Below are 22,532 nucleotides of genomic sequence, written 5' to 3' on the forward strand. Positions count from 1 at the left end.
ATGCTTGCTAAAAAATTTCTTTTAATTGAAACGGCTAGGTCTTTTCCTTAATATGTTCGTAAAGCAAGCCACAATGACCACTAAGGGAACTAGGACCAGCAACGCCGAACTGGTCACAGAGGGTGCGACCGCTGCCCCGACAACTCTTAAGTTTTTTCCCTCACTTCAACCCACACTAAACAGTGAGCCCTGCCAAAGCAGCAGCCCCGAGGGGGTGGGGCGGTGCTAAGGAGATTTGGCTGCCCATCTAAAGACGCAGGCATTGTGCCAGAGTCCTCCGACAGGGTAGGGTCGCGGCAAGAGCATCAGCTCTGGTCTCAGCAGGTAGACCCCTTGTGCCTTGGCTTCCCCACCTGCTGAGGTGGGACAAACCCTCACCAGCTCGCTGGGAGGCTGCGAGAATCCGAGGGGGCCTAGAGCGCTGCAGAAAATCATTTTATAGGGACGGCTCGGTATTTACCTTGAGGAGCCGGGGCCCAGGTCCAAGCGTAGGGCAGAGGCCAGCTCGGGTCACCGGGCGCGGTCCCCGCAGCCCGGCGTGCACCACTCCCCTCCCTCTGGGAAGGAGAGGAAGGCCGGAGGGCCTCGTACCCTCCGCCGCGGTCTCCTGGAGCCCGCCACACGGAGAGCCCACCGCCCAGCCCTGGGGGCGCCCCGCCCACCCCCCCCGCCCGGCCGCGGCGGGCCACCGCCCCTCCCCGCTTACTTTCTGGGAGTCCATGGCCGGGGGTTAAGCCCTCTGGGCCCGAAACGTGTAGGGGAACCTTGCGAGGAGGCAGAAGGAGGAGGGGCACGCCGAGACCGCTACCCCGGGCTGCCGCCGCCGCCCGCTCAGTCGCAGCGCGCAGCGGTGCCCGCCGGCCCCACCCGGTCCGCGCCCAGCCCGCGTGCGCGCCGCCGTCGCGCGGCGGTTGCCTGGGTGAAAGGGCGGCTCGCAGAAGGGAGGGGGCTAGGGGCGCCCCGAGCATGCGCGCTGCCGCCGGACGGGTCGGGGTCTCGGCTACCCTGTGCCGGGAGGGAGCGTCAGCGGGTAAGGGGTTTGCACCCCCTGTCCTGCGGGTCCTTTGAAAGAGCTGCTCCTCCTTTCCCCCATCCTATTTCCTCAGCGCGCACGCTCGCTGCAGGCCTGGTAATGGACCACTGGGCATCCAGCCGCCGGCCGGTGCGCGGGGCACGGGAAGGAGAGCTCTGGCCCAGGACAGACAGCGGCCCCCTTTCCATCCGGCAGCTATCGCACCTCCCCACACTAGCGCTGGAGGAGCAGCCAGGCCCAGCTGACTGGGACGTGGTGGAAACATGGGAAAGGTCTGTAGGGACTTGGCTGAAATGTGGGTAGACCTTTCCCAGAGAGCACGCCTGGGCACCTTGCTATCTGTGATTTTGAGCAGGCCACTCTTCTTGAGCCTGTTTCACCTTAGGTAAAATAAGAGAAATAATGCTGACTTTGCAGAGCATCGTGAGGGTTAGATAACGTACTTGAAGGGCCCAGTACAGTTAACTCTCAGTAACTTATAGTTATTGGCGGGGAGCTATAACCTTCTCAGCCCGGACCGAGGGCACAATGCAGACTGTAGAAAGCTTGGGAAGGCAGCCTTGAAAATGGTCTTCCCCAAGGCCTCATCCAGCATTTTGATGACTGACAGGCTCAGACAAATTCAACTGGGCGATCAATAAAGACGAATGATCAAAAGGGAAATGTATATTGAGTACCTATTAGGTACCAGTTCTAGGAACTGAGAATGCAGCAGTAAGGAGGCCCTGCTCTCTCTTGTAGAGCTTAAAATCTACTATGGGAGGTTGACCACTGCTGCCCCTTCCGATTTAAATAGATAATCTCAGGTAATTTGAGGTGCTAAAGAAAAAAATTACATGGGGGTAAAATGGACTCAGAATTGTGAGGGCTCCATGATTTTCCATAGGAAAGTCAGGGAAGGCCTCTCAGGAGTGACCTGAGTGAAGTGCGAAAACGAACCAACAAAGATCTGGAGAAGAGCATTCTAGACAGAAGGAACAGCAAATGCAAAGGTCCTAAGAGGGCGTGAGCTTTATGATTAAGAAACAGCATTCATCCTACAAGGCTGTAATTATCTCTGTACATGGGTCTCCCTGACTATACTGTGATTTCCTTGATAGTGGAAGTTTCTTTTCCTCACATCTGTCTCCCCAACACAGGGCCTGACATCTAGTATGTACTCAATAAATCCTTTTTTAACTGAACAGGCATGTGCAGGAAATGGGATAAAAGGAACAAAAGGGAAAACAGGAACTTGATTCAGTCTAGGTGGGTAGCGCTTGAAGGTCGGGGGTCCAGGCAGGGCCTGTAAACACAGTTTTGTTCCTGTACCTGAAAGGAACAATGGCATGCAGGATTGCAGACATGCTCCCTCTCTTGGTGCCCAGGGAAAGGAGGCTCCTATCCAAGCCGTCCCAATTCCAGTAGTGAGAGCAGCCAGGCACCCAGCCACTAGCCCACTGCTGTAGCCAAAAGGCCACTCTCCGCACTCTGCAAACTCTGCAGCTGAGTCAGTTTCCTATGAAGGATAAATGCAGCCTGAGGATTGGAGAACATCAGAGGTCAAACCACTGGCCTGTGAGTTCCCCAGCTTTGGCCCTGCCTGCCACTCTCTGACCACCACTAAGGCGAAGAAACAGCATTTAGTGCAATCTTCAGTTCCCTTGCTGCAAGAACTTCACCTTACTACTGCCAGAGGGCAACTCCTGGGCACTTTATGACTAATGGGCAGAAGAAGGCTTTGGAGACAGTGAGTCGCAGCTGAAATGTGATCAGCAGATTCTGTCACAGGCTCAATCCCAGGAGCTCACTCCTGGCTGCTGGTGTCCTTCCTCCCCTGTTCTTTTCCTGCCGCCCAACCAGCAGCCTGCAGCTTTTAATAAGAGCTCTACCCTATTTGACTTCTGCCCTTGCCAGATCTCTGTCTGTGTAGCCAGTCTGGCTCCCCTGCCCAGCTCACCCTGGCCTTCTGCTTCTCCTTATTTCCATGTAGGAATAGCTAGTCTCTTCCGGCTGTGACCTCCCTTTCCCAGCTCATATAGGTACTCACTCACGAAGCCTACGCCCCCAACACACTCTCACTGCTTCTGGCTTATGGGCAAGTCCTTTTCCTTTTCTGTACTTGCCTTCTCACAGCCAAGTCAGTTTAGAAAAGTTCCTAAGCAGCTTTACTGATACACTAAAGCCATTCTCAAATGTAATCCTAGAACCAGCTGCGTCAGCACCAGATGGTAACTTGTTACAAGTGCAAATTCTCAGGCTTCATCCCCAGACCAACTAAACCAGAAACTGAGGGAGTGGGGTCCTATAATTTTGTCTTAACAAGTCCTCCAGTTTAAGAACAATTGAACTAAGAGCATGTTATTTAAATTTTTTAAAAAAGGAACCCCGAGGAACCATCTGCATAAAAGCAGATGACATTTCACCTCTTAGGTTTCTGATTCTGAGATAAATTAGGAAAGCTGCAGGCTTGGCACAGCAGATGTAAAGAGTCTGGCGAAACCATCTCATTTAGAACCAGGTTCCCTGTCCTCTCTAGACAAACATTGCCTGTAGACGCGAGTTCCCTTGTAAATTCTGATTCCCCCGTTTCTTGAGAGAGGAAGTTCCTTCCCTTCTGGAGTCAGTGGTCTGAATCTCAATCTTGACACTGCTGCTTACCAGCTGTGTAGAGATAGACTTCAGTGAGTCATTTCACCTTGCTAAGCCTCAAATTCCCATCTGTAACATAACGCCCATAAACTAATCCCCCCTTAGGGTTGTTGTGAGGATTAAAGGAGAGCACGTATGCAAAACGTCTGGTTTAGCACGCATTTAACAAATAGTAACTGTGACTGTTATTACTCCCCTGCACATCATAGCCTTCGGTGCCACTCGGGCATGGCTTTCTCCCTCTCTGTCTTCAGGGTCTTAGAAGTCCTGTTCTCACCCCTAACTCCCCGTCTGCACTGTTCTACTCATCTTTACTGAAGCACAATCACTGCCCTGAATGTGCTCTTTGTTGAACAAAGTCCAAAATCTTCACCCGCTGCTCCCTGTTGATATCTGGCCTGAGTCAGCATGCACTCCCTAGGCTGGGAAACCCTGAGCTGCTCTAAGCCTCCGTTTTTTCAGCTGTGAAATAAGCATCGTAACAGTCCCACCTACAAGGGATGTTGAGTGGATTAAATGAGACAATCCATGTTACGTGTTTAGCACAGAATGGGGCATGTAATGAGCATTCAAAAATATACAGCTACTTTCTCTTCCCAACCGTAGAAACCTCACTCTTTTTTTTTTTTTTTCTGCTCCCTTCTGACTAAAAACAAACTCACTGAAAAGCCCTGAAACTCCTTGGAACTCAGAGCACTAATTTCTGATCCTAGGAATTCGTTATAGACATTTAAATTCTCATATTAGGGAGAGGACGGTCCTGCTCTGATGTGAGCTGGCACTCTGTGTGCTGGTCTAACTCCACACTGACAAAGGGCCTGGAAACCATGTGAGGAGCCACAATTCAAGTACCTGTAGGTATTTAGCCTGGAGAAGGATAACTCAGGGCGGCACGATCATTTAATTCAAATCTTTCCGGGACTTTTGTGTGGAAGAGAGAACTGACTTGTTCTCTAGCATCCCAGAGGTAGAATTCGACCCAATTAATGGAAGCTATAGGAATATAGATTTCCCCTCAGCAAAAGTCCAACTTTCTAACAGAGCCGTACAGAACTGGACTCTGTTTGGTAATGAGGTCCCCATCATTGGAGGTATTCAAGCAGACGCAGGGCATTTGCTTAGCAGAGCTGTACTAGGAGAATCAGGCCATGGATGGTAGCTGGCAATGATAACCTTTAACATCTTTCTGAACCCTGAGCTTCTATCATTCTGTGAACTAGAGGCCAACAACTATTCATTACCTTTCTGACTTAGCTTTGCAATCGCCCTCACCTCTGGGATGCACTCTAAATCTCTGCTCCCCAACCTCGCTTGCATATGATTTATTGCAGGAGGCCCTATTCCTTCCTGGGAGGGGACATGAGAGGGGCAGTTAACTAAAAACTGTAGCCATCATGATGTTATACCATGTCACGATACTTTCTCTGTGTATGGTGGGGGCCTGTTTTGTGCTAGGCATCGGAGACTGAGAGGAATGAGGTCTGGATTTTCCATCACATCCTGCCTTGGCTCTGGAAATGCCTCTTGGTCAGAGAACGACCAAGGACAAAGCAAATTTATCTGCCTGTTGATCTCCTCCTTGTGAAAGGATGCTGGCCTCCAGCCCCTCTCCAGCACAGAGGCACAGGCTCAGTGTTCCCAGTGAGACACTACTCAGCAGCCCACCTCCCTCTGTACATCCTCTGAAAAGGGTATGGGCCCCACTGAGACTGGGTGATTGATACTGGGGAGATACAGGGACTTAGTGAATTGACTGCACTTCCGTTTCATTGGCTGAGCACCCAGCCTCTGATCCCAGACTGTCTGAATGCAAATACTAAGTCTACCACTTACCAGTCGTGTTGTGTTAACCTCTCCACACCTCAATTTTCTTAGTCGTAAAATGAAAGTCTTAAGGGCACCCACGCGAAAGAGTTGTCATGAAGATACATGACAATGTAAAGTGCTGAGAATAATGCCTGACATATAAAAGTACATAATATGTGTCAGTCATGCAATATTGTTTTCTAAAGTCAATTGTCTCCGAGTGCAGCACCAGGAAGCGGTGGCGGCGGCTGTGCACGCTCTGGTACCGCAGTGATTGCCGTGAGGTTCAGACCGCACTGTGTCCGCACTTCCTGGGGGGCAAGACTCTTGCACTCCATCTCTCCTTCTGAAGGTCAGTGTGAACTTTTCTCTAGAGGGAAGGTGGTGGCAGGACTTTCGCAGAAAGGGTAAAACATAAGACAAGCAGATGAGAAGGGAAGATGGGACCTTGGGCAAAGGTGGGAAACACTGAGAACAACTCCAGGGAGTGGAGAGGAAGCAAATTGAAGGAGCATCCTTTGATGCCCAAATACCAGGGAGGTATTCGGAAAACTTTGAAACATATAAAAGACGGGATACTCAGCAGCCATGAAAAATTATCTTTATGAAAAATACATACATAGCAAGATAGGAGAAAGCTTAGATATTGCAATTTTAAAATAAAACCTTAGAGTTTTGCTTTCTAAACACAAATGAATAATGCCCATGGTAAGAGAGTAAGTAATGCATTTATAAATTTTTCTTTTGTTTATAACTTTTACCTTAGCTGAAGTGGCATCATCTACAGAAGTTCAGCCTGGTCTCCTGCTGTCAAATACATCACCTACAGATATCACATGTTTACTTTTCTGCATATACAAAAATGGATCAAAGACAAGTACATTGGCTTTGAAATAAAAACTCAAACTTGGCATGACTTTCTTATGATTGAAAACAAGAAAAGGGGAAAGTGGGAGTGGAGGGAGAGAGTCCTAGGGGTCAGACTGGTGTGGTCTCTAAACTCCAGACTGGGTTTGGGGTTTGAGCATGTGGTAACTGGAAAGCCACTTACAAGTTTATGAGCAAAGAGTTATTTTAGAAAACTTAATTTGGCAGGAAGAAAAGGAAGAATGAGTGGGATGAGCCTGGGGTGAGGAGTTGGCTGGGGACCCAAAGGCCCAGACCTGTCCCTTCTACTCCCTGTCCCTTAACCTTCCCTGGTTAGATTTCCTACAGCCCCCTACTCCATCCCCCACTCCACCTCCACCACCACCACCATTAATGATTATATTATATTAGTATTACAAACCATTAAGTAGTTTTTCTTTTTTGAAAATGATTTTATTTATTTTTACAGAGACGGGAAGGGAGGGAGGAAGAGAGGGAGAGAAATATCACTGTGACAGAGGCCCATTGACTAGTTGCCTCTTGTACACACTCCAACTGGGGACTGAACCCGCAACCTAGGCATGTGCCCTGACCGGGAATTGAACCGGTGACGCAGCGCTTTACGGAATGATGCCCAACCAATTGAGCCACACCGGTCAGGGCACCTTTAAGTGATTTTTCAGTCAAATGGCAAAAATAATAACTTGGCCTTAATGAAAACTCTTGGCTTCCTTCCCAAGTCATCTATAACAGAGGTCAGCAAACTTTTTCTGGAAAGGCCCATGTAGTCAATAGTTCAGGTTTTGCAGGCTGTATGGTCTCCATCACAACTACACAACTCTGCCGTTGCAGAGAAAAAGCTGCCATAGACAGCACATAAGGGATCGGGTCTGGCTGTGTTCCCGTACAACTTTATTTTACAAAAATAGGTTTGGGGCTGGATTTGACTCACAGGTCATAGTTAATCAACCTTGCTCTAAAAGAACTTTCTGTTAGTTTACTTAGAAAATAATTCTGTGATTCTCTGATGCCTTTAAAGCCACTTTGACCCTCCTCAGACTTTCCCATATTCTGCCCTCCCCACCTCCGTTTATGAGAGGAAGACCGGTGATAACATGATGGGTTAATCATCTCTGGGACAGTGGTGGGCAAAGCAGCATGTTAAAGTGAAGGGGCTTTGAATTTAGACCTAGATTTGAGCCCTGACTCTGCCAACTGTGGGATCTTAGGCATAGCACACAACCTCTCTGAGCCTCCGTTTGCTTGGGGGCAAAATGGTGAGAAGAGGTGCAACTTAATGGAATTTTTGTAAAGATTAAATGTGTATAAAGCATTCAGTCTAATAAATGGCATGGAACAGGCACTCAATAAATAGTTATTAACCCACACTGGCTCTATAAATAGCACTCAAGTAGGACAGACACAGACTGGACGAAGAGGACTCCAGCCTGCAGGCCAGCAGAATCACCTTAATATACCCAAAGCTAAATAAGAAGGCAACACTAAATGTGAAGACGCTGCTGCCAGACAGGTTTGTATCAGATGCTTCTGGTTAGTTATTTATTAGGCAGCCCCACTGTACCAAATCCACTTGGCTGTTTGTGGTTTGGAAACATGGTCACAGGCTCCCGTTGCTTCCACTGCGGTAATCGGATCCTGCTCTCCATCCACGGACTCTCGGCAGCTGGTGAGTGGGAGAGCCTCGCACAGTATAAACAGCCCCCTCGGAGTTCATTCTTCCGGGCTCAGGGGACCAGTCACCTTTTCTTCCTCTGAAAAATAAACACATCGAGAAAATGAAAGCTTGTCTCCTGGGGGAACACAACACAATGAGACGCAATCGATAACAAAAAATACCATGGGACCACCTTCAGAGAAGACACTGTGAAATGTAAGAAGGCTGAACACACACACACACACATATTAACACAGGAGAAAGACATCTGAGAGCCTAGGTTCACATCCTGATTTTACCCCCGATCAGCTGTTTATTGGTGGGCAAGTTATTTAAGTTCTGTGCCCACATTTCCCCATGTATAAAATCAAGGTAACCATGGTATGTATGTTCCTTAAAGGTTGTTGTGAGGATTAAACGAATTAGTACATACAAAGTGCTTAGAACAGGACCTGACACATAGTTACGAATGCTAGATTAGCGTTTGCCATTATTGGTGTCAGTATTATTCTTTGACAAAGATGTTATTTAGAATACCTGAACAACTGAATCAAATACATAATGAATGAAACTCAAACTAATCTGAAATACCCTATTCTATGCTACTCTCAAAGACCCAAACCTGCAATTCAAAGGAAATTGAATTGAAGTGGGGTAGAGGGATGGGGAGAAAATGCAGACAACTGTAATTGAATAACAATAAAAATTAAAATTAAAAAAAACCTTCCAACTGAAAAAAAAAAAAGACGCACGTTTCTCAAGTTTGACTATCAAACAAACACAAGCAGAGTGATAAGATGCGATCCTCACAAAACACCAGGTTAGCATGGACACGGAGCAAGGGGACCTACAGTAGTTTCATGATTCAAATGCCCAGTGGAGTCAGGCTGAGGTTGCCTGACGCCCCCATCTCTGCAGTAGGCCTTGCTTGTCCCCAGGGACCTAAAACAGGTTGTAAGTGGCACTAAGAATAACATTGCTTGCAACATTTGTGTAAGTTTCATTTTAGGGTTTTAGAATTGAGACTTGTGTTTCACATGTCTGTTATTGCCTTTTTGCTGATCCTCCTGCCCTAACTTCCCCCCAACTGCAATCCATTTTGCCAACTGCTTATAGAATAAACCCTAAACTGTTGCGCTCACTACATCAGTTTCTCAAGAAATTATATAAAAGCTTCCTATTTTCCACAACAGCGTATCTAAACATTCCTGTCTAATCCATTTCATGTTTTGTGATTTTACATATTTTGACTTGCAGTTTCAACTTTCATGGTTTTTCCCCATCACTGAAAATAACAGAACCTATGATTAGGCTGATAGGGGTTGAGGCTTAGTTACAGTCCTGTAGCCTGGATACTGGGCTCAGGCCAGAGTTGTGTTTTATCGGAGATTGAGATAAAAGTTCTTTCCTCCATTTTTAAAAAAATCTAAATAAACTTTTAAATTTTAGAATAGTTTTTGGTTTACAGAAAACTTGCAAAAAATAATACAGAGAGGTCCCATAGACCCCACACCTAGCTTCCCTTATTGCTAGCCTCGTTCATCACTACGGTACATTGTCACTACCACTGAACCCACAATGGTGCATAGTGATTCACTAAACTCCATGCTTAATTCAGATTTCATTAATTTTCCCTAATGTCCTCTTCTGTTCAGGCTTCTATCCAGGAGACCAGAGTACATTTAGCTTTCCTCCCCTTTTCAAATTTTGAAATATGTTATTTTAAAAGCCCAATGTAAATAAAATGTACAGTTTCCATTCTGTCCCCCCAAATAGAAAGAAGAAGCAATCCGCATAACAAAAACCCTCCCTTTTCTCCCATCCCCCCCCAAAAAAAGACATCCAGGCTGAAAATAATCCTTTCTTCTCTTTTGTTACTAGCTCTCTTGCCTCACTCTTCTTCCTATAAAGACCTTCCATTTTATACAACTCCTTGGAGAACCCTTCTAGTTGCTAGATGGGATGCTGCCCGGTTCATAGCCAATTAGCTATCCAATGTACTCAGCTAAACTCTGTTCATTTAACACCCTCTTCAGAGAACACCCCTTTCCTTGTCTGCTGGAGATTCGAAGGGGCTGTTACCTGGCCTCTCAGAACAAATGGTGATGTGTGGAGAACTAGTGTTTTGCAAATACTATTTTTCCAGTCTGTGGCTTGTCTTTTCTCTCTTTTAATGGTGTGTTTTGATGAGCTGAAGCTCTTGATTTTTATTATGTCAAATGCAAAGCTCAATTTTAAACAACTTGAATTCTATCTAAATAGACAGGAAGAATTCTATCTAAAAGTCTGGACTGCTTTTCTAAGTTTGCTATAATGCCCTGTGATAGAACTTGTGCTGAGCAGAAAACTATCTTTGTTCCAGGGTCCAGGGTTCTGATCATTGTTCCACTGTCATCAAGATTAAACATTGCCAGACACGAACTATACACACCATGCCACTGTAGGATCTCTGGGGCCAGTTAAGAGGAAGAGGGGGGTCCATCTTTGGTTGTTCTGGTATGACGCAACAGAGCTTTGGTGCCTAAGGCTTCCAGGCCCAGAAAATCATTGTCTTTACCCATTTCTTTACACATTGCTTGTTAGTAATCTGCAATCATTTTGGATAAGTTTTATGCCATCCTGCAGATACCCCCCGTCCCCCAACAAAGTGAAGCAGAAAGGCAAGCATTCTGTTTTGCAAGGATGAAAAAGTGCCGTTACCTTTAACAGGGAGTGGCCTGAATAGAGATCGTTGGCCTACTACCGAATTATTCAATTCCTGGCAAAAAGAAGGGCTACAAATCCACTGCTCACAAACTAGAGCCACCATTCAACTGTTTTTGACTTATAAAAAGATAATTTTTATATAGTGAACTTAATGTTTTTGGTAACTTTGCAAGTAGATTATGTCAGAAGTTTGCCAGAAATAAAAGTCCTCAAATCAAAGCTGTTTTATTGTACACAGTATAGAGTAGGGGCTCAGTAAACATTTACCAGATTAATGTAAGAGTGGTAAGGTGGGCGTATGGGGTTATGTCTACCTAAAATTTACTAGGCTGCAAATCTTTAAGTCACACCATATGGACTGGAATTCGGGCCTTATTTATCAATTTGTCTTTAAGGAGACTCTTGGAACCCACTTTTCAGATGCATTTCCCTCTTCTCAATACTCGTGTCTCAGAGGAGGATATCAATCTCCTGCCCGTCCCAGGTAACGGCTAAGAAGTATGCATTAGTGTCCAATTATGCTCCAGGTACTTGGCAGAGAACAAAATGTACTCACTTCATTTCTGCATTTACCGAAAGCTCAACTAAGACATATAGCCCAATGGAATAGATTTGCAAGTCCAGAAATAAACCCATCCATCCATAGGCAATTGATTTTGACCTTAACAGGGGTGCTAAGACTGTTGAGTGGGGAAAGAATAGTCTTTCAACGCGGGGTGAAGGGAAGACTGGATATCCACAATGCAAAAGAAGAAAGATGAACACCTACCTCATACCATGTACAAAAGTAATTAAAGATAGAGTGAAGACCAAACTTTATGAGATAAAACTTCTCTCCCAAGAAAAACATAGGGCCAAATCTTTATGAATTTGGATTAGGCAATGGGGTCTTAGATGTGACAACAAAAGAACAAGTTACCCCTGTAAGATAGATAATGGAACTTCATCAAAATTAAAAACTTTAATGCTTCAAAGGACACTGTAAGAAAGTGAAAAGAAAACCCACAGAGTGGTAGAAAATATTTGCAAATTATATATCTGATAAAGTCTAGTATCCAGAATATATGGAGGACTATTACACTCAACCACAAAGCCAAACAACCCGATTAAAAAATGGGCAAAAGACCTGAACAGACATTTCTCTTAAGAAGATATACATTGGGGCACATAGGTTCTTTTGAATTGGGGATGGCTGGGGCGGGAGGGAGTGGTGGGGAGGGAAATGGAGACAACTGTACTTGAACAACAGTAAAAAATTTTTAAAAAAGAAGATATACAAATGGCCAATAAAGATATAGAATGGTGCTTAAAATCATTAGTCGTTAGGGAAATGCCAAACAAAACCAAAAACGAGATACCACTTCACACCCACTAGAAGGGCTATAATCAGAAAGATGGAAAAGAACATGTGTCGGTGAGGATGCTGAGAAATGGGAACTCCCATACACAGCTGTTGGGCATGTAAACTGGTGCATGTGTAAAACGGTTTGGCAGTTCTTCAAAAAGTTAAACATAGTTACCAACCATATGACCTAGCAATTCACTCCCAGGTATATACCCAAGATAACTGAGAACAGAGGTCCACACCATAATTCTTACACAAATGTTCATAGCAGCATTATTCACAATAACTAAAAGGCACAAACAAACTAATTACCACTAACTGATGAATGGGTAAATAACACGTGGTATATTAAACAACAGATTATTATTAGGCCACAAAAAGGAGTAAAGTAGTTCCATATGTTACAACTTGGTTGAAACTTGAAAACATTTTATGCGAAGTGAAAGAAGCCAGACAAAGAAATCCTACCTGTTATATGATTCTATTTACATGAAATATACAGTATAGACAAATCTATAGAGAAATAAAGACTAGCGGTTGCCAGGAGCTGAGTGAGGGGAATAGGCATTGACTACTAGAAATCATGGGATTTTGGGGGGGAATGATGAAATGATTTGGCATTAGACAGTAGCCATGGTTACACAATTTGTGAATGTGCTAAAAACCATGAATGGTACATTTTTAATAAAAGGGTACATTTTATGATATGTGATGTATATATTAATTTAAAAAGAGAGAGAAAATAACTATGAAACACTAAGAAATTATGTAGCCTCACATAATAAGAACTGTAATTAAGGCACACACACTAAGAGACATGAAATGAAATTGAAATAAAATTGAGATATTACTAAAGTTCTGCATGGGAAGAACGATTTTTATATTTTGTTTGCTTTTTTCTTTTGTTGATTATGTTCCAGTTAAAGGTGAGATCATATGGTATTTGTCCCTCACTGCCTGGCTTATTTCACTTAGCATAATGCTCTCCAGGAAGAACGATTTTTAAATTTTTTTTTCCCAAATTAATATATGTATCTAATAGTCTTCTCATTAAAATTGAAGAGATCTTTTTGACAAATAATAAACAGTTAATGAGTGATTTTATATGGCAAAGGGTAATAAGTACTATACAGAAAAATAAAGGACATTCATCGAGACCCCGAATGTGGTGGTGGATTTACCATTTTACTTAAGTAGTTCAAGGAAGGCCTCACTGATTAGGTAACCGGGGCCTGAGGCAGCTGAGGGCGTGTGACAAGTGGAAGCAAGTACAAAGGCCCCGAGACAAGCCTGGTTACACAAAGAACTGCTGGGGCCATTCATTAGGTCTGCAGTTGGAGCAGGCTCAATGAAGGGAGAGTAGGAGGAAATGATTTGAGAGCAGTATCAGGTGGATCAGTGGGGTGAGTCATGCAGGTATGCTGAACTTTATTCTGAGTAAGGCAAGCCGTTGGAGAGTTTGGAGCACAGGGATAAAGAGATCTGACTTAGATTTTTCAAGGAACACTCTGACTCCTGTGTTGAGAATAATATGTGTATGTGGTGGGTGGGGAGGGTGGACAAAGCTGGAAGCAGGAAGACAACCTAAGAACCTATTTCTGTTTCTCAAATAAGAAACAAAGGGTGAGAAGTAATTGGATTATGAACCTCTGGAAATAGAGTCCCAAGTGTTGATGGAATGAATGGATGTGGGTGTGAGAGAAAAGAGTCAAGGATCATTCCACAGTTTTCCTTCTCAGCAAATAGGTCGGTGGTGCCATTTACTGAAAAGGGAGTTTAATTTGGGGATGTTAAGTTTGACGTGGTTATCTGCTGAATGGTAGGCAACTGGAAAGGCCTACAGTGAATCAAAATTTCATGTGAGAGAAAAAATGGGCAAGAGTTGCTAAGTAAAATTTCAATGAAGATTAACATAGTGAATTTGCCCTTACAGATATGACAATGCCATCTAAAACTATAATAAATAAAGCTGGCACAAGGAAACAGAGATCGGTGAGACGAGATATACCTTAAGATGGTTCCGAAAAGGCCTGTGTATTTGCAGATTTCAGCGTTGATGTTTTTACTGTTTGCAGTGAAACACTGGATGGTGATCAATCTCTAACTTTGCAGAGGTATGCACTTTTTTGGTCAGCACCTTCATTGTTTTTCCTTCAATATACATAATTACTGTCAAACAATTAACTTAATGCAGAAAAACCTTGCCCTCCTGTCCCTCTAACCTTTGAGATAATCTGGTTTTCTATCCTTCCAGACCTTCCTTCTAAGGCACGATACGCATTGTGTGCCCAGTGGATGTGGAAGCCCATCACTTGGCTGTGAGAGAGCCACGCCAATGCCCATTGTGGAGCTGTGAAGGAGTTTTGTTCCATTTTTTACATCCCCAGGACCTCATTAAAGCTTTCTGCACTGTTCAAGAACATCAGGGTTTATTAAAGCATGAAATAACTTTATCCGTATTGCAATCATAATCATAGTAGCTAATATATACCGTATTGAGTGTTTCCCAAGTGATACACCACATGCTAAATGCTCTACCTGCACCGTTTACCATCCCTCCTTTACAGATGGGGAAACTGGATTTCTACAGGCTAAGTAACTTGCCCAGGACCAAAGAAATAGCGGAGCCAGGATCTGAACCCACGTGTGGCTGATCACAAAATCCAGATTCTTAGCTCCCATCGATACCTCTTGGAATACTTGCAATAAGGATTTATTGCATATGATAAAACATCTTCAGAAATTAATGAGGGAAGAAACAAATTACTTAAAAATTGGTGGACATTTGTTAAATATTCAGTAGGGCCCCCCTACTATGTGTTGTATAACAAAATTATTTCCAGTTACTAATAAATATGAAAAAGGAAAGAGATAAAACCATTAAAATAGAACACAAATTATACCTTCATGTTAAAAATAAAAAATTGAAAAAAAAAACAGAATAAAATATAGGTATTTTATTGATTTAGGGGGATAAGGAAAGACTTTTGAACAAAAAAAGGGAAAAATAACACAAAATAATCAATTTCTCTATCATACAAATTCAATTCATTTACAGATAAAATATCACTAACTCAATGAAAAGATAAGGTATGCAGAAGTATTTGACATAATGTGATTGAAAAATTTTAATATCCCTAATGTATAAAAATCTTTTCTCCAGCAGTAAAAAAGCAGTGATATCCCAATAGCAAAATTGGCAAAAAGCATGAGTAGAGAATTAGAGAAGAGGAAATATAAAGTGTTGAAAAATTAATGCAAAATATTTAATTTACTAATGAACACATGCAAATGAAAACAAAGGATGCATGTTCTGCCTTTAGGGCTCTCAAAGCTGAATGAGAATGATGTCCTGAGTATCCACCAGGCGTGGGAAATGGGGACATTCACAGACTTTAGTACAAGCGTAAGTGGTAGAACATTTCTAGAGATCAATGTGCCAACATGTATCGATCTTCATAGCTTTACCTTTTGTTCTGGTAATACCATTTCCAGAAGACTGTCTTAAGGAAATAATCAGCGGTGTGACAGCTATCTCTCAACAATAATAAAAAAATTATAAATAATCTAAAAGTTTAATTAATATGAGGGAATATAAATCTCCTATTAAAATATCTTATTTTTGAAGAATATTCAATGATATAAAACATGCCTACTATATATATATGCTATATGTAATGTTATAAAATGTTAATTGACAAGGATGGGATTTGAAAGCTTCTGACTATGTATTTTTTTATCAACTCTGAAAATGAGCGTGTATGTGGATATATATAATAAATATAGATATATAAATATATAAATCTAGCAGAAAATACACAAAAATCATAAATTAGTTATTCCAGTTAGAGAGATATAGCATGGTTTTTCTCTCTGGAAACTTTTCTACATATTTTAAAATGAAAATTTGTTGCTTTAATAATTGGGTTAAAATTATAATTTAAAAAAGAGGCTTTTTTGTTTAAACCATTTTTTTAAGTTAACTGAATTTTTTTCAATCATTATTTATCCCCCCCAAACCCTCTTCCACCTCCACCCCCTCCCCCCACAATCACCACACTTCTTGTTCATGTTCATGAGTTCATTATTTATTTTTTTCCTTAAAAACAGCCTTTTAGAAGTTCATTTTTTGGGGCCTCGCAAGTCATCTAAGTTCTAGGAATGTATCCTTAATAATGGACAGAGATATAGACAAAGATTTCTGAACAAAGATGATCGGTTTTGCATTATTAATAATGTCCTAATTTTGAGAGGAAATTGCTATATTCAAAGACAGGAGAAAGACTGAATAAAATATAGTACATTCAAATGAAAAAATATTATAAAATCTATTAGTTCTGTTTCCAAGGAATTTTTAATAACATGGGGGGGAATTCTCATATATTATATTAAGATAAATAAGATAGAAATTATTTAACATGTATCTTATTTACTGTGACCTTTTCTTTTTAATACGACCTGAATTACATGGTAGATAGATAGCTGAATACACACACACTCTTTTTTATTTCTGTATAGTCATTTTGTTTATTTGCTTATTTTTTTGATTTATCTATTTAACAATTTCTTTACAGAGACTGGGCTTGAATTCGGACTCTGGCAAAAAATAACTGAGTTTGGGCAAATTAACAATCTTCCCTTAGCCTCTGTTTTCTCACCTGTAAAATGGGAAGAATAACATCTACTCTGCCAGAGTAACTGAGGTCATGTATATAGAGACCCAGCACAATGACCTACCCATAAAATATTTTCAAGAAATAACAATTAATATTATTTGACTATTATTTCTTAAAATGAAAAAGATTCAGGAAGCATAATAGTAGTAGGGAACTAAAAATGTGTGGAATTATTTAATTATACTTTAAAAGACATAAAATGTTTTATATTCCTGGGACTTAAAAGGAATTCAAATGTTGATGTAAATCAAAGATCAAAATATAACTAAGACTGAAATATAATTAAGCCAAAATAACGTTAGGAATAATGCAATACACCCCTGCAAATTTTCCAATGCTTCTTAATAACTCTGATATTGCCACCTTGTGGAACAAGTGATGCATTACATATACCAGGAAATTGGAGATTTTATTTTGAATTTATGTAGACAGGCTAAATTACACAAATACTGTTACCCAAAAATATTAACATTTAACAAGGTGAGACCATAAATAAATTGTTCAAGAACATACTTAAATGTAAAATGAAAAGTGTTAATGTGGAAAGTCATATGACAGAAAGTTCGGCAAACATACAAAAAGTCACCATAATTCTATCACTGCAAAACAATATCATCCTTCTAAAATTATTTTATTATTTCATCCCATTTCCTTTTCATTTTGAAGTTAATATTATATAATTAGCATTTCCCACATAGTGGCATTCTTCACAATAATTTTTAACAGGTGCCTAACACACGACTGAAGGGATGTCCCACACCCCGGCTCTGCGTTCCCATAATGCAGGACATCCAGACTTCCGCCCAGTCAAATGTCAGGTCCCTGTGACAGCTTTTGCACAGGTAGATGGGAGTGCACTTACCGTATTTTGCTCTGTATAATGCACACCCATGTTTCTGACCCAAACTTTCAGGAAAAAAATCCTTCGTTTCAATTTTTAAATTTGATTATTTATTTATTTATATCTAGATACTTGTTTCTTGTATTATGAAGGAATTTTAGCATTTAGTTTTGAACACATTATGGTACAAGGAATTTTATGTAACAAATAATTACAAAATACAAGAACAGATACCAGGTATTTTAGGTATTCCCCTTGTATAATGCACATCCTTATTTTTCCCCAAAAAATTTGGGCAAAAAAATATGCATATGGTGTTTAGTTATAAAAATTAAAATATGTTCTTATTACAAAGATAATACAAGGTTATTATTTGAAAAGAAAAGCAAAATTAAGGAAATAAAGTACACTCACAATTTCCCAATCCAGATAACCACTGTGGTAACACTGCAGATTTTCTGTTTTGCAGGCGCTTTTTTTACTTTTTAAAGATTTTATTTATTTACTTTTAGAGATAGGGGAAGGGAGAGAGAAAGAGAGGAAGAGAAACATCAGTGTGTGGTGGCCTCTCATGCATCCCCCGCTGGGGACCTGGCCCGCAACCCAGGCACTTGCCCAGACAGGGAACTGAACCAGCGACACTTTGGTCCGCAGGCTGGCCCTCAGTCCACTGAGCCAGATCAGCCAGGGCTCCTTAGCAGATTTTTAAAACTTGCACATATATGGGTAACATATATGCAATATATATTCACACTTTTTAAGACAAAATGGAGTTATATTACTATGTGACCTTTCTTTTTAAAAAAATTATGTCATGTGCAATTTTTCTATGCCAGTAATACTCGTAGAAAACTTGACTAAGTGGTATCCCATTATACAGATATATTAATTGCACACACATACTATGAAGTACTAAGTTCTAATACACACTTTATTAAACATAGGCCTACAGTTTGGTGGGGCATTAAACAAATAGGAAAACATACCTACAGAAGACTGATTTGTAAAGAAATGCCATAAAGGAAAAGAACAGGATATCAGGACAGAAAGTAATGGTACAGGAGTCAGTTGCAGAAGGTCCGTCTTGGGGAATAGAGAAAGTGGGGACTTGAAGGATGAAGAATTGGCTTGTGAACACTGAAGAATGTTCTAGGAAGGAGCAGCAGGTGTGAAGGCCCTGAGGTGGGAAAATTCTTAGCAAGCACTAGAAACAGAAAGGTGGCCAGCCCGCTCACACGTAGTGAGGCCGAGACCGATGAAGCTGCAAGGCTTCCATGCCATGGCAAGTAGTGGGTACTGTATTTTCAGTCTGTGGCAGGAACATGATCTGATTTATATTTGAGGAAGTTCACTCTGCCTGCTTTGTGGAGGAGAACGGATTGGGAGTCTAGGGGATAACACTGGAGACCAGTTAAGGGAGTACAGCAATAACCCAAACGAGAGACGGTGGGGGTGGGAGGAGTGGAGAGGTAATAAGAGTTGCATATGAGATATGGCGGAGTGGGGGAGTTGGTTCGGTCAGATAGTCGGCAGCAATCAGTGTATCCAGGATGGCTGCTAACATTTATGGGTCTGAAGCAGGAGGGCAAATGGAAGAAGACTCTACTTCCTTCCTCTTCCCATCTTTTGCTCCCGCCCACATGGTGAGTTGCAGTTCTCTCTCACACCCATGTGTGGACACCTGAGCCCACTAGTCCAAGCTCCATCCATACCACCTGCCACGGCCAGGATCCACCCTCAGGAGGGAGTGCCTGGGGAAGAGACTTGTGCAGGCCTGGTTTGAGAAGGGAGTTCTAGGGTCCTGGGTTTCTTCAGTGTGGTCTTGAAGGGAGGAGGTGGGCTTTGGGTGGGCACAGATTCTTAGGCCTGTAGACTCCTGGCCCTTTGGGATGGGTCCAGAGGGAGGAGGGCAAGAATGAGGACCCTGATGCTCAGGTTATTAAGGTGGTACTGACTACATCTAGTCAAAATTAACTTTGAAAAATCTCTTAAATCATCCATAAGATATAGTATTGTATGAATGTTTTATGTGTACAATCCTCTGTCATTATTTTCTAATTCTTCCTTGTCCATGTTTCTCTATGGCTTTTGGTTAAATTAATTTCACCTCCCTGAGGGTGGTGGTATCATCGACAGCCACTTACCTGGCTACTTAACCAATGTATTTCCTCTGTGTCCATGGTGAGTAAACCCTTGGAAATATTCATTTCTTCTGTATACATCAGCTTTTAGGCTTGATGCCATCTATTGCTTGCTTAAGTTAATACATCTATAAAATGACTCCCTGTATACTTTGGAAGATGATAGAACTTGAAATGACTGGTTGAAAGAGAGGGAGGGACATTTTTAAAGGATTCTGTTTCCAGCTTGAGCAACTGGTTTAACGGTGGTACAACGTATGACTGGGAAAGACCAGGGGGACAAATGGGCACTGAGGTACTGTAATTCATTGACCTTACTCCCAATTGTGGGACATTTATGTTGATTGCAATATTTTATAATTAGAACAATATGCTGAGTTACAGCAAAATCTTTTCATACATCCTTTCTAAATACAGAATTGGTTTCACAGATGTGCACATTCTTTAGATTTTTAATACACATTGCCAAATGACTTTTAAAAGAGCTAACTGTTTCTTGACATTAGGGTACATGTCGAATACTGAATTTCTAAGACTCCCTCTCCCTTTTTCTTTTCTTCCCTCCCTCTCACTTTCCCTTTGTCCATTGAGTAACTAAACTTTTGTCAAGCACCTGCTATGCCCTACACGGGGCCTGAGATCAAGCTAGCTCTGTTCCTTGTTGGGGGCTGGGAGATGACTGGGGAGGAGGAAGAGCCATGGAAGACTCCAGAGTCTGGAAGCAGATGGCTCGGATATCCCACCTACCCACCTTTTCTTTCTATGAAGCCAAATATGTTAAAATTCCTTCTTCATTCAGGTTGGTGGTGCCACTCTGAGAATTTGGCAGAGCAAAATATTTCCTTCATGCAGACCACAAACAGGACACTGAGACCAGGCTTTGCCCCAAGGAACTGTAATCTGAGTGTCTGATTTTACAGGTTCTTAAAATATGATGCCAATTTTACCCTCTTGAACAGTGGCCACATTACCTCTCCAGGTCACGAGGCAGATGTGCCCTGGCCAGGGGTCTGTCTCACGGCAGCTGATAGAGAAAGACAGAGCAGGAGACCCCAGGCCAGGGCAGGTGTTCCCCAGCATGAGGCCCCTCAGTGCACACTAGGACCAGCCCCCACCCTCTTGATGGAGGGTAGATGTCATTCTACTTGGCTTGAGCACCTAAGTTGCTAGATTTGACTCTGACCTTGAGTTAAACCAGGCACTGGTGGGCTTCCTTATTGCCATAACTCAGATAAGGCGTCCAACCCAACAACATCTTTTTTTTTCCCTCTCAGCTGGCACTTAGAGAAAGACGTGAGCGTGCACAACGCCACGTACTGCTAACTATTGGAAGACTTAGGCCCTGCACACGGCTGAAAATAGTGACAGTGCACCTGTGTGCCAAAGGAAGTAAAAGGAGGTTCCTGGGGTGTTGTGAACCTAATGCGAGACTTGATTACGAGTATTGTTGCTCTATGCTCTGACCAGTGGCTGCTATATAAGCCACTGGAATCCAGAGCTCTGTTAATAACCGTGGTTTTGACACTTACATAACTCGCTAGAGGCCCTCTGCCCTCTAATAAGCTCCTTAAGTCTCTGAGTCATTGTGTTCTCACCTTTGAAATTCTACATCGCATGATTGTTAAAAGGTTTTAAAGAGACGAATCCATAATGCCCATCGTTCAGTAGCTTTCACTTAACGTGAGTTCAGTAAACGGAGCAATGTGTGCCATTCTCACACATCTGATTCATAAAATATCAATGCATTTTATTTGTCAGACCACCTGTTTGAAAACCAGAGGAACTATTCCCAGGCATTGTTTTGTAATGAAAAATAAGGGAAAAGTAAAATGATTTCTAAAAGGCTTAACATCTGCCTTCTGAAAATACATGATGTGGCCCTGGCTGGTGTAGCTTAGTGGGTTGAGTATGGGCCTGTGAACCAAGGGTCACTGGTTTGGTTCCCAGTCAGTCAGGGTACATGCCTAGGTTGCGGGCTGGGTTCCCAGTGGGGGGTGCATGCAAGAGGCAACCACACTGATGTTTTTCTCCCTCTCCTCCTTCTCGTCCCCTCTCTTTAAAAATAAATAAATAAAATCTTAAAAAAATAAAAATATATGATGTAGTTAAACCTTTGGAACTTCAGATATCTGTCAGTTTATTCAACACTTGCTGAACACTTTTTATTTACCAAAATTATGCTGTATGCCTGTGCCTTTCTGAATGGGCTCTTGCAGGTCTTTACTCAGTAGGATATTCAAGCCACACAACAGCTCATCAGTCTAGGCCACCCTGGTCAAATAAGCATCACTGACTGTAATCAGCTCAACCTCCCGGCACTTCGCAGACTGACTGACTTTGGAAGAAAAGACAGAAACATGTAAAAAGGGAAGGCTTTCCCAGTGAAAGGAACGCGTCTTTCTAACTCCCCCCCCACCTCCCCGTCTCCAGCAAAAACTATGTTGCAATAACTTTAATGTTTGATTCTCAATAGGAGGCCAACATTTCCTAAATAATAAATGTTACAGGTGACCACGACTGTTATTCAATCAAGTGCTTTAACTTCCTCCCTCTTCCTCGGAACCTAACAAGAAGCAAATAGGGCATTTAGTCTCTCCTCTCTCTTCCTGCCAGAACACTGGGGTGCTGCAGGCAGTGGGGTACAGTCCATCCACATCAAGAGATCCTGCATGGGCAGGGCTCTGGAGATGGTGGCACTTGTCCTGAATAATGGCAGACAAAGGAGACCTCTGACCTGAGGTCTGAAGGCCTGTCAAACAGCTCAGGCACCAGCTGTTCCAGGAGACAGAGTGGAGAGCCCGTGGAAGGTGC

At 42.4% G+C, this 22,532-nt stretch overlaps 2 protein-coding genes and 1 long non-coding RNA gene across 7 annotated transcripts in view; 1 reads left to right on the forward strand and 2 right to left on the reverse strand.

Moving 5' to 3' along the window:
* The window catches only part of FSD1L (fibronectin type III and SPRY domain containing 1 like), a 56,026-nt gene extending 55,140 nt beyond the window's left edge, over window positions 1-886 (reverse strand). For 2 of the 4 annotated variants that reach the window (XM_053922070.1, XM_053922065.1), the window contains exon 1: window positions 707-886. In XM_053922070.1, coding sequence (XP_053778045.1) covers window positions 707-721 — 15 coding nt within the window. In that variant the 5' untranslated portion in view covers window positions 722-886. The remainder of the gene's footprint in view (window positions 1-706) is intronic. The other 2 variants (XM_053922079.2, XM_053922078.2) reach the window with 1 other exon arrangement.
* LOC123479694 (uncharacterized) lies at window positions 273-6,375 on the forward strand. Of its 2 annotated transcripts, XR_006655390.2 has the most exons (4): window positions 273-324; window positions 1,107-1,305; window positions 5,697-5,822; window positions 6,237-6,375. It is a non-coding gene; the product is annotated as an uncharacterized lncRNA (long non-coding RNA). The 2 variants fall into 2 exon arrangements; XR_006655389.2 differs by lacking the exon at window positions 273-324 and having other exon boundaries at window positions 989-1,305.
* Window positions 6,376-6,757: 382 nt separating this feature from the next.
* SLC44A1 (solute carrier family 44 member 1) overlaps window positions 6,758-22,532 on the reverse strand; it is a 157,704-nt gene continuing 141,929 nt past the window's right edge. Inside the window, exon 16 of the mRNA XM_053922062.2 lies at window positions 6,758-8,109. Within this exon, the coding sequence (XP_053778037.1) occupies window positions 8,095-8,109 (15 nt within the window). The 3' untranslated portion in view covers window positions 6,758-8,094. The remainder of the gene's footprint in view (window positions 8,110-22,532) is intronic.

The sequence above is a fragment of the Desmodus rotundus genome, chromosome 1 (assembly GCF_022682495.2).
Source record: "Desmodus rotundus isolate HL8 chromosome 1, HLdesRot8A.1, whole genome shotgun sequence".
Taxonomy (NCBI): Eukaryota; Metazoa; Chordata; class Mammalia; order Chiroptera; family Phyllostomidae; genus Desmodus; species Desmodus rotundus.